The sequence below is a fragment of the Camelus ferus genome, chromosome 23 (assembly GCF_009834535.1).
Source record: "Camelus ferus isolate YT-003-E chromosome 23, BCGSAC_Cfer_1.0, whole genome shotgun sequence".
NCBI lineage: Eukaryota > Metazoa > Chordata > Mammalia > Artiodactyla > Camelidae > Camelus > Camelus ferus.
The window spans coordinates 14,746,391-14,758,766 of NC_045718.1; the positions used below are offsets into that span (position 1 = coordinate 14,746,391).

At 55.8% G+C, this 12,376-nt stretch overlaps 1 protein-coding gene across 2 annotated transcripts; it reads right to left on the reverse strand.

Moving 5' to 3' along the window:
* Window positions 1–1,220: 1,220 nt before the first annotated feature.
* On the reverse strand, window positions 1,221–11,492 carry REN (renin). Of its 2 annotated transcripts, XM_006182308.2 has the most exons (10): window positions 11,350–11,492; window positions 8,129–8,279; window positions 7,463–7,586; window positions 6,767–6,885; window positions 5,635–5,831; window positions 3,768–3,776; window positions 3,111–3,230; window positions 2,561–2,705; window positions 2,169–2,267; window positions 1,225–1,576 (listed from the first exon to the last, which is right to left on the reverse strand). In XM_006182308.2, exons 1-10 carry the CDS (start codon window positions 11,427–11,429, stop codon window positions 1,415–1,417), a joined length of 1,206 nt encoding a protein of 401 aa, XP_006182370.1. In that variant the 5' UTR covers window positions 11,430–11,492; the 3' UTR covers window positions 1,225–1,414. The 2 variants fall into 2 exon arrangements, with proteins under 2 accessions (XP_006182371.1, XP_006182370.1); XM_006182309.2 differs by lacking the exon at window positions 3,768–3,776 and having other exon boundaries at window positions 1,221–1,576.
* Between the last annotated feature and the right edge of the window lie 884 nt (window positions 11,493–12,376).

Sequence of the window (12,376 nt, forward strand, 5' to 3'; positions counted from 1 at the left end):
CTTCTGCGGTGATGGAAATGTTCTATTATCTGTACTGTCCATTGCAGTGGCCACATGTGACTATCCAGCACTTGAAATGTTGCTAGTGTGACATTTAATTTAATTGTACGTTTAATGTAAATAGCCATCTATGGCTGTCCTACTGAACAGGGTAGGAGACGATGGGCGGGAGGTGCTGCCTCCCTAAGGCATGGAGCCCCAGGATGTCAAGCTGGGAAGGACACTGATTCCAACTCTTCTTTTTTGCAATGAGGAAATAGAGTCAAGCTGGCAAGCAAACTCAGAACTGTGCCCTTGGCTCTGCACAGGGTTGCTGCAGATGCGGGAATGCAGCCCTAGAGGGACTCTGGGGTCCCATATAATCCCAAGGGGCTGTGATTCTAGACGTATAAGGTTCTCTGGGGCCTGGGTGGGCTACTCAGTACCTCACCCTTTTTGGTGAAAAGAAGGGTGAGCAGTTATCATGAAGAGGGATGACCTCAGTGACTGCAGGTGGATGCCACCTCACATTCCCCAAGCTACACATCCCCTGCAGACAGGCCAAGGGCTGGGAGGGGGAGAAGACTTCAGCATGCTGAGTCCCAAGTTGGTGAGATGGAGGACAGCAGTACATGCATCTGTGTGCTTGCGCACCTGGCTCCACGCCAGGATGAAGATACACCTGTATGTGGTAAGAAGGGATGCCCCCAGGACCTGAGTCAGACTGGCAGCGTTCCAGTCTTGATTTTTCACACTTCACTGAGCAGTCTTGGCCAAAGCTTTCATTCCCTGAGCCTCAGTTTCTCCACATGTAAAAAGGGAGTATCAGTCCGATCTCTGGTGGTCTCCGCTTTTAGGTGTTAGTGCCTTAGATTGCATGTCTCACTGGCTGTGTGGGAGTGGGGGTGGGGCGGTGGTTTGCAGGGCCTGAGTGCAGAGCCTGAACTTGAGGCTGGCTTCCATGAGCTGGGAGCATCTTCCCGGCCCACAGTCCACTGCCACAGTTGTAGCCCTGGTCCTCAAGGGGCTGGCTCTCTGCAAACTTCCCACCCAGGTTATATAAACAAGTCCACTTGAGCCCTGCTGACGTTGGATGGATGACATCAGCCCTGCACGCAGGGACCTGTGCCTGTGAGGGAATGTATAGTTTATCATTCTGTCACATTCTTGTCTGCACATGATCACATGGCTATGCCTCCCACTGTTTCAAACCCTAGTGAACCCAGGTGCAACGGGGTTGTGAATATGAAGTCTTTATTCTGTTTGTTCTCAAAGCAGGGAAGAGCCAGTGCTAGGGGCAGGGCACACATCCAGGAAAAGCTCCATGCACCGTGCCCCTGAGATGAAGGCACAAAGACAGGCGAGTGGGCGGCACCCAGAGTGCTCTAGCTCTGGGCTAGGGCTGAGGGCAGGGCCTGCCAGGCAGCAGAGGGCCTCAGCGTGCCAGAGCAAAGCCAATGCGATTGTTACGCCGATCAAACTCTGTGTAGAACTTGCGGATGAAGGTGGCACCCAGGACCCAGACTGGCCCAGTGGGTGGAGGGACGTCCAGACCGTGGAGGGCCAGTGTGCAAAGATTATCATCATTGTATGGGTCCTAGCAGGAAGCAAGAGAGGTTCCCCACTGCCCAACACATAACCACCTCTCCTGACCCCCCACAGCCGTCCCATGCCCCATCCACAGTGGGCCCCCATTGCATCCTGACCCCTTCAACCATTATGCATCACACCCCTCCTGGATGCAGGCACGAAGCTGGATGTTGGGCTAACAATGCATTAGACACAGTGCTGCCTTCAGGAGCTTACAGTCTGGCAGAGCTTCTGATCCTAGACAAGGTATTTAACGCCTCTAAACCCACTGAGGAAAACAAGTGGATGAGAACGTATGAGCGCAGCATTGATGAGAAAACGGAGATCAGGAGATGAGCACGGTGATCCCCGAATTTGCTGCATGTTGGAATCACCTGGCGAGTCTTGAAAACCCCGATGCCCAGTTGCTATCCGCAGAGATTCAGTAAGTATGGGACATGGCCTGTTACTGGGAGTTCTAAAAGCTCCCAGATGACTCTAATAGCAACCTAGTTTGAGAACCGCTGATCTAGCATGTAATCTGTGCATAATGCCTCGTCTCTTTTTGAGGACCCCTGCCCACCCTTCCCCTGTCACCCAGGGGCAGACTGGAGACTCACCTGCAATACGTAGTCCGCACTGGTAAGTGTGTAGGCCCTGCCTCCGAGGTGGAAGGAGATATCGGGAAGTGTGGGCACTTGGTTACAGTTCACGACATACTGGCATCAGGGAGGGCAAAGGGAGCCCATTTGAGTGTGGGAGGTCCCCCAGCAGACACAGCCCTGTGCTTGTGGCCTGGTCCCTCCTCTGGAGAGGGCTGGGCACAGTCCCCAAGTCCCCAGTCCCCTACTACTAGAGACAAAGCCACACATGGGAAGGGTATGAGAGGCAGGAGAGGGAGGCCTGGAACAGTCTCGTTTGGGACCTAATGTTTCCTGGAGTGATTTGGGGGCCTGGACCAGGTGCTGCTCCCCCCATCCTTGGTACCCTCCCTCCCTCCCTAGCTCCTTACTTCATCCGGGCTCAGCTCCTTGGCCCCCAGGGTCTCCATGAGCAGCCTCATGGAGCTGGTGGGACCCGAGATGTAGGATGCACCGGTATCCACCACCACCATGCAGCCCTCCTCACAGAGCAAGGTGGCTGACCTCACAGACACCCTGGAGGAGGCCACAGTCAGACAGACAGATGGACAGGAGCCTGATGGGGCATCACCAGGCTGCATAGCTTTCCTGAGTGACAGCAAGTGATGGGAGGCCATGCTTGTGGTCCAGTGGTGCAGTGAAGGATGGTTAATGCGTGAGCTGGAGGAGGAAAGGTGCTGCCCCCTCCATCAGCACATGGCTTAGTGACACTCCACTTTCTCTCAGTAGGCCCCCTCCCCTCTGGCCATCTATCTCAGTGTCCCCCATCCCTGGACAAAGCAGGCAGAGAGCAAATGTCAGCTGAGCCTTAAGAATCAGCAGCATTAGAAGAGAGGGCAGGACGGTAACCCTCCCCTTTCTGACCCCACCCCCAGCAGCAGCAGCATTTCTGGAGAGAGAAGAGGGGTGGGGATTCCTGACCCTTTCATTTTGATCTGCCAGGAGCCAGTCTTGCTGATGCTCACATAGTGGAAATTCTCCTGGTAATACTGGGGGTCGCTCCCTCCCAGCACAATCTCTCCCCCCAGCAAGTGGGAGTTCCTAAGGGGAAGATCAGAGGCTCTTGGAGACGCACAGCCTTAGAGACTCAATAGCCCCAGCAGCAAGGGAAGTTGGGCACGGGTGCCGGTGCCAGATGCCGGCTCGGGCAGGGGAAGGCAGGGTGGTTGGCAGGGCGGGGAAGCTGCAGGGCCTACTGCTTCTGCACTCCCCAAGCCCACCCAGAGGTGGTTCCAGGATAGTCCAGCTGTACCCAAAAAAGCATCCCCAGAGAGGTCACAGAAAAGAAACAGGCACAAGGGCAGGGAGTAGAATGCAAATAGGATGCAAATTGGCCCCACCCTCCCTTGGGTTTGATAGCTGCGGGCTGAGCAGGTGCATAGGACAGGGGACGGGCCTCTGGGAGCTGTCGGGTGGGGGTGGGCAGGGGCCTGAGGCGCAGGGGGAGGAGGGGAGGAGAACCGCGGCCTCCAGCGGAGCCTGGGCCTGCCGAGGTGAGTTTTGGGCAGGTGGCATGTGTGATACTGGGCCAAGTGCTCTGGTGGGTCAGGGCCAAGTAGGGGGTTTCCATCTCCTTACTTGGAATTTCTGCAGAGAAAGAGACACAGCAGGATGGAAGCCTTTGTTTCAGGCGAGCCTCACCGGCCTGTTGTTTGGCAAGGTGGGTTTTATGCCCTCTCTTTACCTCGCAGGCAGTGGAATCACCAGGAGGTGAAGTCACCCCGCGGTGAGTGGGGTGAGTGGGGGACTGGAGCCAAGGCTCCCAGTGCTTCCCAGTCTGAAGTTCATGCCCCTTGCTTTCCTCTCCTCCAGGCTGCAGGATGCCTCCCCTAGCTCAGGGCCTACCTTGGGGCTGGTTTCCTGTGTGTGTGTGTGTGTGTGTGTGTGTGTGTGTGTGTGTGTGTGTGTGTGTGTGAAAGGGATGGGGTTTTCCAGCATTCATAGCAGAGGCATGTGTACATGCACATGTGTGCATGGTGTATAGTTTGCACACGTTTTTGGTGCAAGTGCCATCAATTTGCATTTTACAAATCCAGTACCTATGCGCATGTGCTAGCACGAGTTCCCTCCACCAGTCTCCTTGGCCTCTCTCAGCCCTTCATGATCCCCCTGGACGTTCCCTCCTTCTCATCCCAGGGTAAAGGAAGAGGTAGGCCCTACCTGAACAAGGCCCGCCTTCTTCCTGTTTGCTGCATGCTCCTCCCTTCCATGGCCTCCGGGCTTCTGTACCCTCAATTATCTCCTTTTTTTCCGCCCCCCACATTCTTAGTCTCTCACTTTCCACTGGCTCCTTCCTCCACCTGCAAGCATACTCAGGCATCCTCCAGCATCAAAAGACACCCACCCTTTTTTTCTCTGCTTCTGTCTGCCGCTCTGCCTGCACCCCCATCTGACCCTCCCACCCCTGTCAAATTTCTCAGGGCAGCCTACATCTGCCTTTCCCTTCTGGACACCCACAGCCACCTCTTCACTGCTTGCCATCTGGCCCTGCCCGACCTCCAAAACATCCCTTCCCCTGACTGCCCCTGACAGCCAATTGGTGGCCTTTTCTCAGTCCCTCCCGGTCTCTCACCAAACCAGACACGCCTTTCCATCTTATCTACACGATTTCTCTGGACTCTGACCCTCCCCTCTGTCCTGACTGCTACTGGCCTCGTGTTTTCACCCTTCTGATCTTCATCTCATCCTGTCTTTCTCAACCCAGCCGCTCAGAGCAGATCACAGCTCTGCTGAACAGCTGACAGGCAGCTTCCCCAAGGCTGGCTGAGCTGCAGAGAAGCTCAGCCGAGAGCTGAAAGCACAAGGGTTCAGCCCCTGTTGTTGCTCACCACGTTGTCATGTTTCTCGTCTTCTCTGCCAGACTGTAAGCTCTGCGAGGGCAGGGACTCTGGCTTACACACTGTGTTAATGGCTGTACCCCCAGAGCCTGGCACAGCGCTTGCCATATAATTGCCCAATATTTGTCGAATCAGTGAATGAGAAGATAGACAAAAGGATTCATGAATGAATGAAGGCAGCTATCTCTGTATCTGAGGAGCCAAGGATCCTCCCAGGGAGGGTCTGCTGGACACAGCAACGCCTTACTTCCCATCACCCCCGTCCTGTATTCTCCTCTTGTTCGAGAGCAGTGAATGTCTATAAGAACTTTCTGCAAAAATGGAAATGTCATACACCTGTGCTCTCCGATGTGCTAGCCGCTAGCCACTGTGGCTGCTGAGTGCTTGAGAGGTGTCGTGTGACTAAGGACTTGATGCCTCATTTTATTTCATTTTAATTAATTCAGATTTAAGCATCGGCTTCCATATTGGATAGTGTAGCTTCTACATATGGATTGAATACCACCTAGTCATGAACACTTCGAAATCCTGGCCCAGAACTCTGTTCCTCCTATCCCAGCTCCCTGCCTCCTTCCCTTCCCCCGCCTCTGCCCTGGGGCCAGGCCTACCTGCTGTAGTAGACAGAGAAGACGTGCTCCTCCAGCACCCCCTGGGAGAGGATGTGGTCAAAGACCGGGGTGACCCCTCCGACAGCCTGTGCGGGGAAGCCCATGCCCAGGACGCCATCAAACTTGGCCAGCATGAAGGGCACCAGGGGCAGCTCCGTGACCTCTCCAAATGTCTGTGTCACTGTGATTCCGCCCACCTGTGGGAGGCAGGACCAGAGCAGACTAGCCCATGGCCCATCCTCTGGCCAGAGGCTGATCTAGGCTTCCACAGTGGGGGCCCCAGGGACTGACATGCCCCAGGGTGTGACAGTTTGGGGTCAGACCATTTCATCAGCCCCCCAGGCGTATCACCTCTCCTAATACACATCTAGGCGGTGGGTCCAGAGAGAACTGGGCTCATCCGATGGCTGGAAGGGGCAGAGGCTGAGAAGGTGGTACTGCCAAGCGGTAGTAGGAAAGATGCCAGGAGCTCCCCAACTGGCCCCGCCTTCACATCGGCAGGACTGGGTTTTGGTCCCCTACCCTTATGATGGGCTAACAATTCCTTTAGCTCAGCCAGGCCTGCCCTTCATGCTCCTTCCTCCCGCTTTCACAGACAAGGGGAGTAAGGACCACAGTGATTTCCTCTCAGTTCCATGCGTGCCCTGCCCCCAGCTCCATCAGAGCAGGGGCTGGAGAGAGAAACTCTAGGATGGAGTGGGTGAGACATAGACCAAATGACAATAAAAATCAGGCCTGTCCTTAATCTGAAGCCTAACCTCAACTATGACCTTAAAACCTATGTGTGACCCCAGAAGTGATGCTGACCACAATGTCCGCAACAGCCCTGCCCCAGGGAGAGCTCGGTGACCTCAGGCAGGTTTCTTGCTAGAGGCTGTTGGGCTCAGGACCAGCCCTGCGTTAGATGCAGAAGCCTCCATCAATCACCCAGGCTGAGCCGGGAGCGCAGGTCTGCTCTACCCCAGGTGCTGCTGCTTTGCAGGGAAGTAGAGAGGAGGGTGCTCCTCAACTTCCCAAGCCCCACGGTGGGCTGGCCTGCCCCATCCCTCATCATGGGCCCTAGGGTGGCGGGAGAGGTCCAGGGACTAGAAGGGCAGGAAGGGGATCGGATGAACTGGGAAGCCCCACTTACAGTCACCACGTCCTGGCTCAGGAAGCCTTTGACCTTCCCGGATCCGTAGTGGATGGTGAACTCTGTCCCATTCTCCACGTAGCTGGAGGACTCCGAGGAGTCGTAGAGGCTGTGAATCTCTGGGGGAGGGACACAGGCTCAGGGCTGAGGGCGGCCCAGGCAGGAAGAGGGAGGCGGTTCCTGTGCATACGGCCTGTGTGTTGAGGCCTGAGTGCAGGGATGGGGAGGCCCTGAGCTTGGAGGCTTGGAAAAACATGTGTTTCATCAATCAAGGACAGTGTTTCTTGGGGCCCTGATCTGTACTTATATCTCTGAGGATTTTGTCTCAAATGAAGTATTTTAAAGTAATTGCTGACACTGGGATGGGGAGAAGATTCTGGTCCCAGGAAGCTCACTCAGGGTGCAGACGGCCCAGGGGCCTGGGAGGGGGCTGAGAATTCAGTCCTCTCCCAGTCTCAGGAAGAGCTGGCTTTCTGGTGGGCTGGGGCCTCCCTGGGCCAGCTTTTCCACCCCGTGGCCATGGCAGAAACACGAGGGCCCTTTCCTTCTTCTCTCCTCTCAGGGGCTGCGGGAGCAGAGGCGGGGAGGCAGCAGCTTGAGTGGTGCCAGGAAGGATTTAGCAGGTGTGAGGCAGGACTGCCCAAGTGTGACAGGGCGGGGGCTTTGGGGACAGGCACCACGAGTCCTGGGTCTCACCACAGGCCGTGTAGAGAGGGCTGCACTTGGTGGAGGGCACCCAGAGGTTAGCCGAGCCGGTGTCAAAGATGACTTTGAAGGTCTGCGGTGGGGTGCCAATGCCGACCTCGCCGTAGTACTGGGTCTGTAGGGGTGACAGGAAAGAGGTGGCTAGAGGGGCTCTGGGAGACTTAGGTCTTGCCTGCTCGGGGCGACATGAGACAGCTCATGCAGCCTCTCTACATGTCCATTTTCCAGCAGGGACTGGGGGATGCTTAGCCCTGTCTTACGACTTCCCGGGAAGTAAGAGGTTCAGTGAGACAAGACGGCAAAAATTAAGTACTGAAATGAAGCAGGATGATGCCCCAAGCACCTGTTAAGGAACCACCGATGCAGTGAGTAGTCAAACTGCACTGAGCCTGGGCTCAGAAACCTGCATCCGAGGTCACGCACCCCGCCCGCCCACCCCAATCCACCCAGAGCCTGGATTCCCGAGTTCCCCACCTGCCCCTGCCGCCGGGCTCCTTCCTGCCTTCTGTGCCCCAGGCTTTCTGGCAATAAAATGGGAATTTTGGAATGTGCTTAGTGCCCCTCAGCAACTCAAAAACAGCATGGAAACTGCAAAGAAAGCCTTAGGCCCAAGAGAGGGAGGAGATGGGAGGAGAAAGGCCCGAGCCGGGCACTCACATCCAGGTAGTTGGTGAGGACCACGGGCGTGGTTCTGTTGCCAAACGAGAGTCTCTTGGTGAACTGGCTCCACTCAGCACCGAGCCTGGCCACGTCCACACCTCGCTCCTTCAGGCTTTCCCGGACCGAGGGCATTTTCTTGAGGAAGATCCTGGCTCAGGATGGAGTAAGAAAAGGAAGAGCTCTGTACTCCCCGTAATAATGGCGGAGTTCTGGAAGCTTCTAAGACAACTACCCCCAATCCTAGTCCGGGCACCTAAGAATCGCTCTTGGGCCTGTAGGCCTCTGCAGGAGAATTTGCAGACCTCTGTGACCACCTGTGCTGCCAAGTAGCCGTCCGCTAACTCCCTCCTGTTGTCTGAGTGGGAGCTCTGTCACCTCAAGGCCGTTCGTTCGTTCATTCATCCCTTCCATAATCACGTGTCGAACACTTAACTCTGCCCCTGCACCATGCTGGATACTAGAGATATAAAGATCATCTCTGCCTTCTAGGAGATCCAGCAGGCGAGGAGACAGGAGGAAACAGCACTGACTTCCCCTCTAAGGAGAGGAAGGCTGGGGGTGCCCCCGTCAAGGCTGGACAGGAGGAGGCAGTGCCACGTGGAGCCTGCAGGTGGCAGCAGACACCTGCAGCGGCCACTGCGGGGCTCCGGGATGCCCGCAGGCAGGCGCCCAGCCAGGGCCGCGAATGGAGTGGACTGACTGAACCGGCTCCGGCAGGGGGAGAGGCAGGCATCTCCAGAGTGCCTGGGCAGCCTGTCCTTGGAAAGATGTGCCTTCTTGATCCTAAGTCCCAGTCCCTCGGCTTCTTGTCCTGACACTTTCCTATCACCTTTGGGAGGCAGAATTAAGGAGACTTGGGAAATTCACAGCGTACTGAGCTGCCACCAGATGAGTGCCAGACACTGTGCACGCCCCCCGCCCATCCATGTAACCCTCATAACAACTCTGCAAGCTGGCTGTCACCGTCCTCACTTTATGATAAGGAAACAGAGGCTCGCAGGGATGAGGTGACTCCGTAGTGACGGAGCAGGGATTCAAAGCGGTGTGTCTGCCCCTGTTTCCCATGTAGGGTCCCCTGGGCTCTGACATGAAGCTCTGTGCGCCAAAGCCTGGAGGAAGATGTCCCTGGCTGCCGGGGCTGGGGGACCCCAGGGTTGCAGCCCAGCGTCTGGGGTACCCCTCCTCTTCCCCTGTACTTGGACTGCCCCGTCCTCTAACACCCCACGCATTCCCTGTACCGATTATGCCCACAAACATAAACACAACTTTCATGCCTGTCAGCCTGATATCTTAATGGAAATGACTCGTCATATTCATAACATAGTCTGCTGTTCCCAAAGTGTTTTCACAATTCTGATTTTTCAAGGCTGATTCTCTAGCCTCTCATTTCACAGATGGGAAAATGGAGGGTTGGAGAAGACTTGAATCCAAAGAGGGCTCATTTTCCACTGTTTACTCTGAACAGCCTCTGCTTTGGACCTTTCCTTTTCAGAAAGTCCCTTCCTGTGCCCCCCCCACCCCCGCCCTGGCCCCCACTCTTTCATCCTTGAAAGCCCAGCACGCACCCTCACTTCCAGGAAGCTTGCCCCATGATCTCCGTCCACCCTGGCCTCACCCTCACCTGGGGTCCTGCTCCGTTTTTCTCAGGTGCTCACAGCCAGCCCTGCACAGCCTCCTGTCCATGGAGGTGGTGTGGTCTGAGCTGGTGAGGGCATGGTGGTTGTGAGGACATGCTTGAATCCCTTCCTACCTGTGTGATTCTGAGCAATTTACCTAACCTCTCTGGGCCTTCTCTGAGCCCACATTAACTCCTCTATAAAAATGGACTTAATGGTAGTACCCACCTCTGAGAATCACTGTGCAGATTAACCGAGCTGACCACTGCTTGATAAACCTGAAAGGCGTTTGTGTATGTAAAAGGCAACCACGGTACCTTGAGAATGGGGTCCAGCTGTCAGATCTCCCAAAGAGCCTTGCATGGTGCCCTGCGCCCGGCAGGTGGCAAAATTCCTCTAAGCGTGTTTCGAAAACCTGACGCCCTCTGCATCCTAACCCAATCCCATTCTTCTGCTTTTGAAGAGAACGAGGAAGAACGGTTTTACCTCTATCAGTCTTTCCCCCAGGGGTGGGGGCTGCGCTCAGGCACACGCTGCTGGGAAGCTCCCAGTCCCTCACATTGTGCCCCCAACCCAGCTGTTTCTCTCCATGAGCCCGGGAGCAGTGGAAAGAGGCTTTGAAACAAGAGGCCCAGTGTGTGCCCAGGCTTAGCCTCTTATGTGCGACCTCCCTGAGCCTCAGTGTCCTCAGCTATAAAATGGGGCTGTTGGGTTTTTGGGAGGGTAGCTCAAGTTGAGATATGGAAAAGGATCCTGTGAAATCCTCAGCAACCATTTCTGTTATTAAAACTCATCCTCTTACTTTCAAGTCTTCTGGTCCCATCTGCACCCCCCAATCTGAAACCCTTTCTCCACGAGGCTCTCACCCACCCAACCTCTCCCCTTCCGCAGCCTTGAAGAATTGCTTGTTCCTGCAGGGCCTGGCACCAAAGAGGAATGTTATGTCTTTCTCTTCCTTCCCTTGGGCTGCCTTAAGCCTTTCTTTTAACATTTGTGATAATGTGCCCCGACGTGTAACCGCAGCTGGGTTTTGCAGCGCACCCGCACCGAGCAAAGGGATTTGCACGCATCGTCTGGTTCAGTCTTCCAAGCGGCTCTGTAATGTAGGTGCTGTCATTATGCCTGTTTTAAAAATGGTAAACTGAGACCTGGAGAGGTTCAGCATCTTGCCCGTGGTTCCAGAACTAGTTGGTTCTGCTAGTGGAGCAGAAAGCAAACCAAGGCAATTCAACTCTAGAAGAAGCCTTGCGTGGAACTATGTCCCGCAGCTTCCCTGGTAGACTTAACCATACCACAGCCTTCTTAGTAATCAGGCTGTGAGCTCTTTGAGGGCATGAAGTATGTCTCAGTCATCGCTGAGTACCCCCTTCTTGCCTAGCATGGTGATCTGTGCGGGAAGTGAAAGCTCTGGCCAGGGATCGAAAGACACGGCCTCCAGGCTGTGATGCTGGGCGAGTCACCCAACCTTTCTGAATTGGGACCATACCTCCCTGCCCTGCTGGTCATGTGGATTGGATGACATCACACATCTGAAAGTTGGGGTGTTAGGAAAGTCAGAATCCCTTCCCCTGCCCCTGCCACCCTCCCTCCCAGCCGAGTTACCGTCTGAAGGCACCAGTGTCTACAGGGAGACCAAAGGTGCAGGAGCCCCAGAGCGCCAGCAGGAGTCCCCAGCGAGGCATTCTGCTCCACGGGTCCAGCCTTCACCTGGCCCCCAGCTCTCTTCGGGATCCACTGAAGAACCCTTCTCCTTTTATACGCTCCACACTCAGGATGGTGCCGATTCTGCTTGGCCCTAATTTATTACCCTGGGGCAGACGGCAGGGCAGCCAGTAATAAATCCCCCATGGGACCCAGCTAGGTGGGTGAAGGGTGATCAGGTTTCTGATGCGGAGCAGGAGAGCTAGGAAAGGATGGCTGTGGGAAAGCAAGGCCATACCCAGTGACGCCAGCAGCCCTGTCTCAGCCTGGCCTTGTGACCCCTCAGAGAAGACAGAGGCTGCTGAGAAACAGCACTGCTAGGGAACAAGGTCGGGGGTGGGACAGGCTTAGAACCCAGGTTTCCAGCCCCCAGCCAGTCTCCACTCCTTATGTCTTTGAAGCTCTGTCCTCTGTATTAACCTGGGCTGTGCCCCTGACTGGCTTCTCCCAGCTGCATCTCCGTGTTCCCATCCGGAACATGGGTGACCCCTCCTGGCTTGTTCCCTGACAGATCCAGCCCCAGGGGCCTCAATACTGCCTTCCCTCCACCTCCGTCAGCAGCAACTATTTATGGGAAAGCGCATCACGGGAGAAGAGGCGCCTCGTGTAGCACTCTGGACGAGAGGCCTGGGGGCGGGGGGACGTGTGTCCATCCTCAGAGACCTAGCCTCGCGGAGGCTTCTTCCAAAGACTGAGGTGGGGCGGCTGGTCTTCCAGCCCCTCCTCCTGCTTCTGCTCGGCCCCGGCCCTCTCTGGGCCCTGTCTCTGCCAGTCTTGGGCAGCTCACCAGGCGCACACCTGGCTCCTAAATCCCAGACGGGCGCTGTTTATTCAGCTTAGGCTGCCCTCTCCTGGCTTTTCCCTGCTCGTTCCTCGGGGTCCACATCAGTATCAGTACCTCCTTTGTGGAGCAGGCGCTGACTCAGCC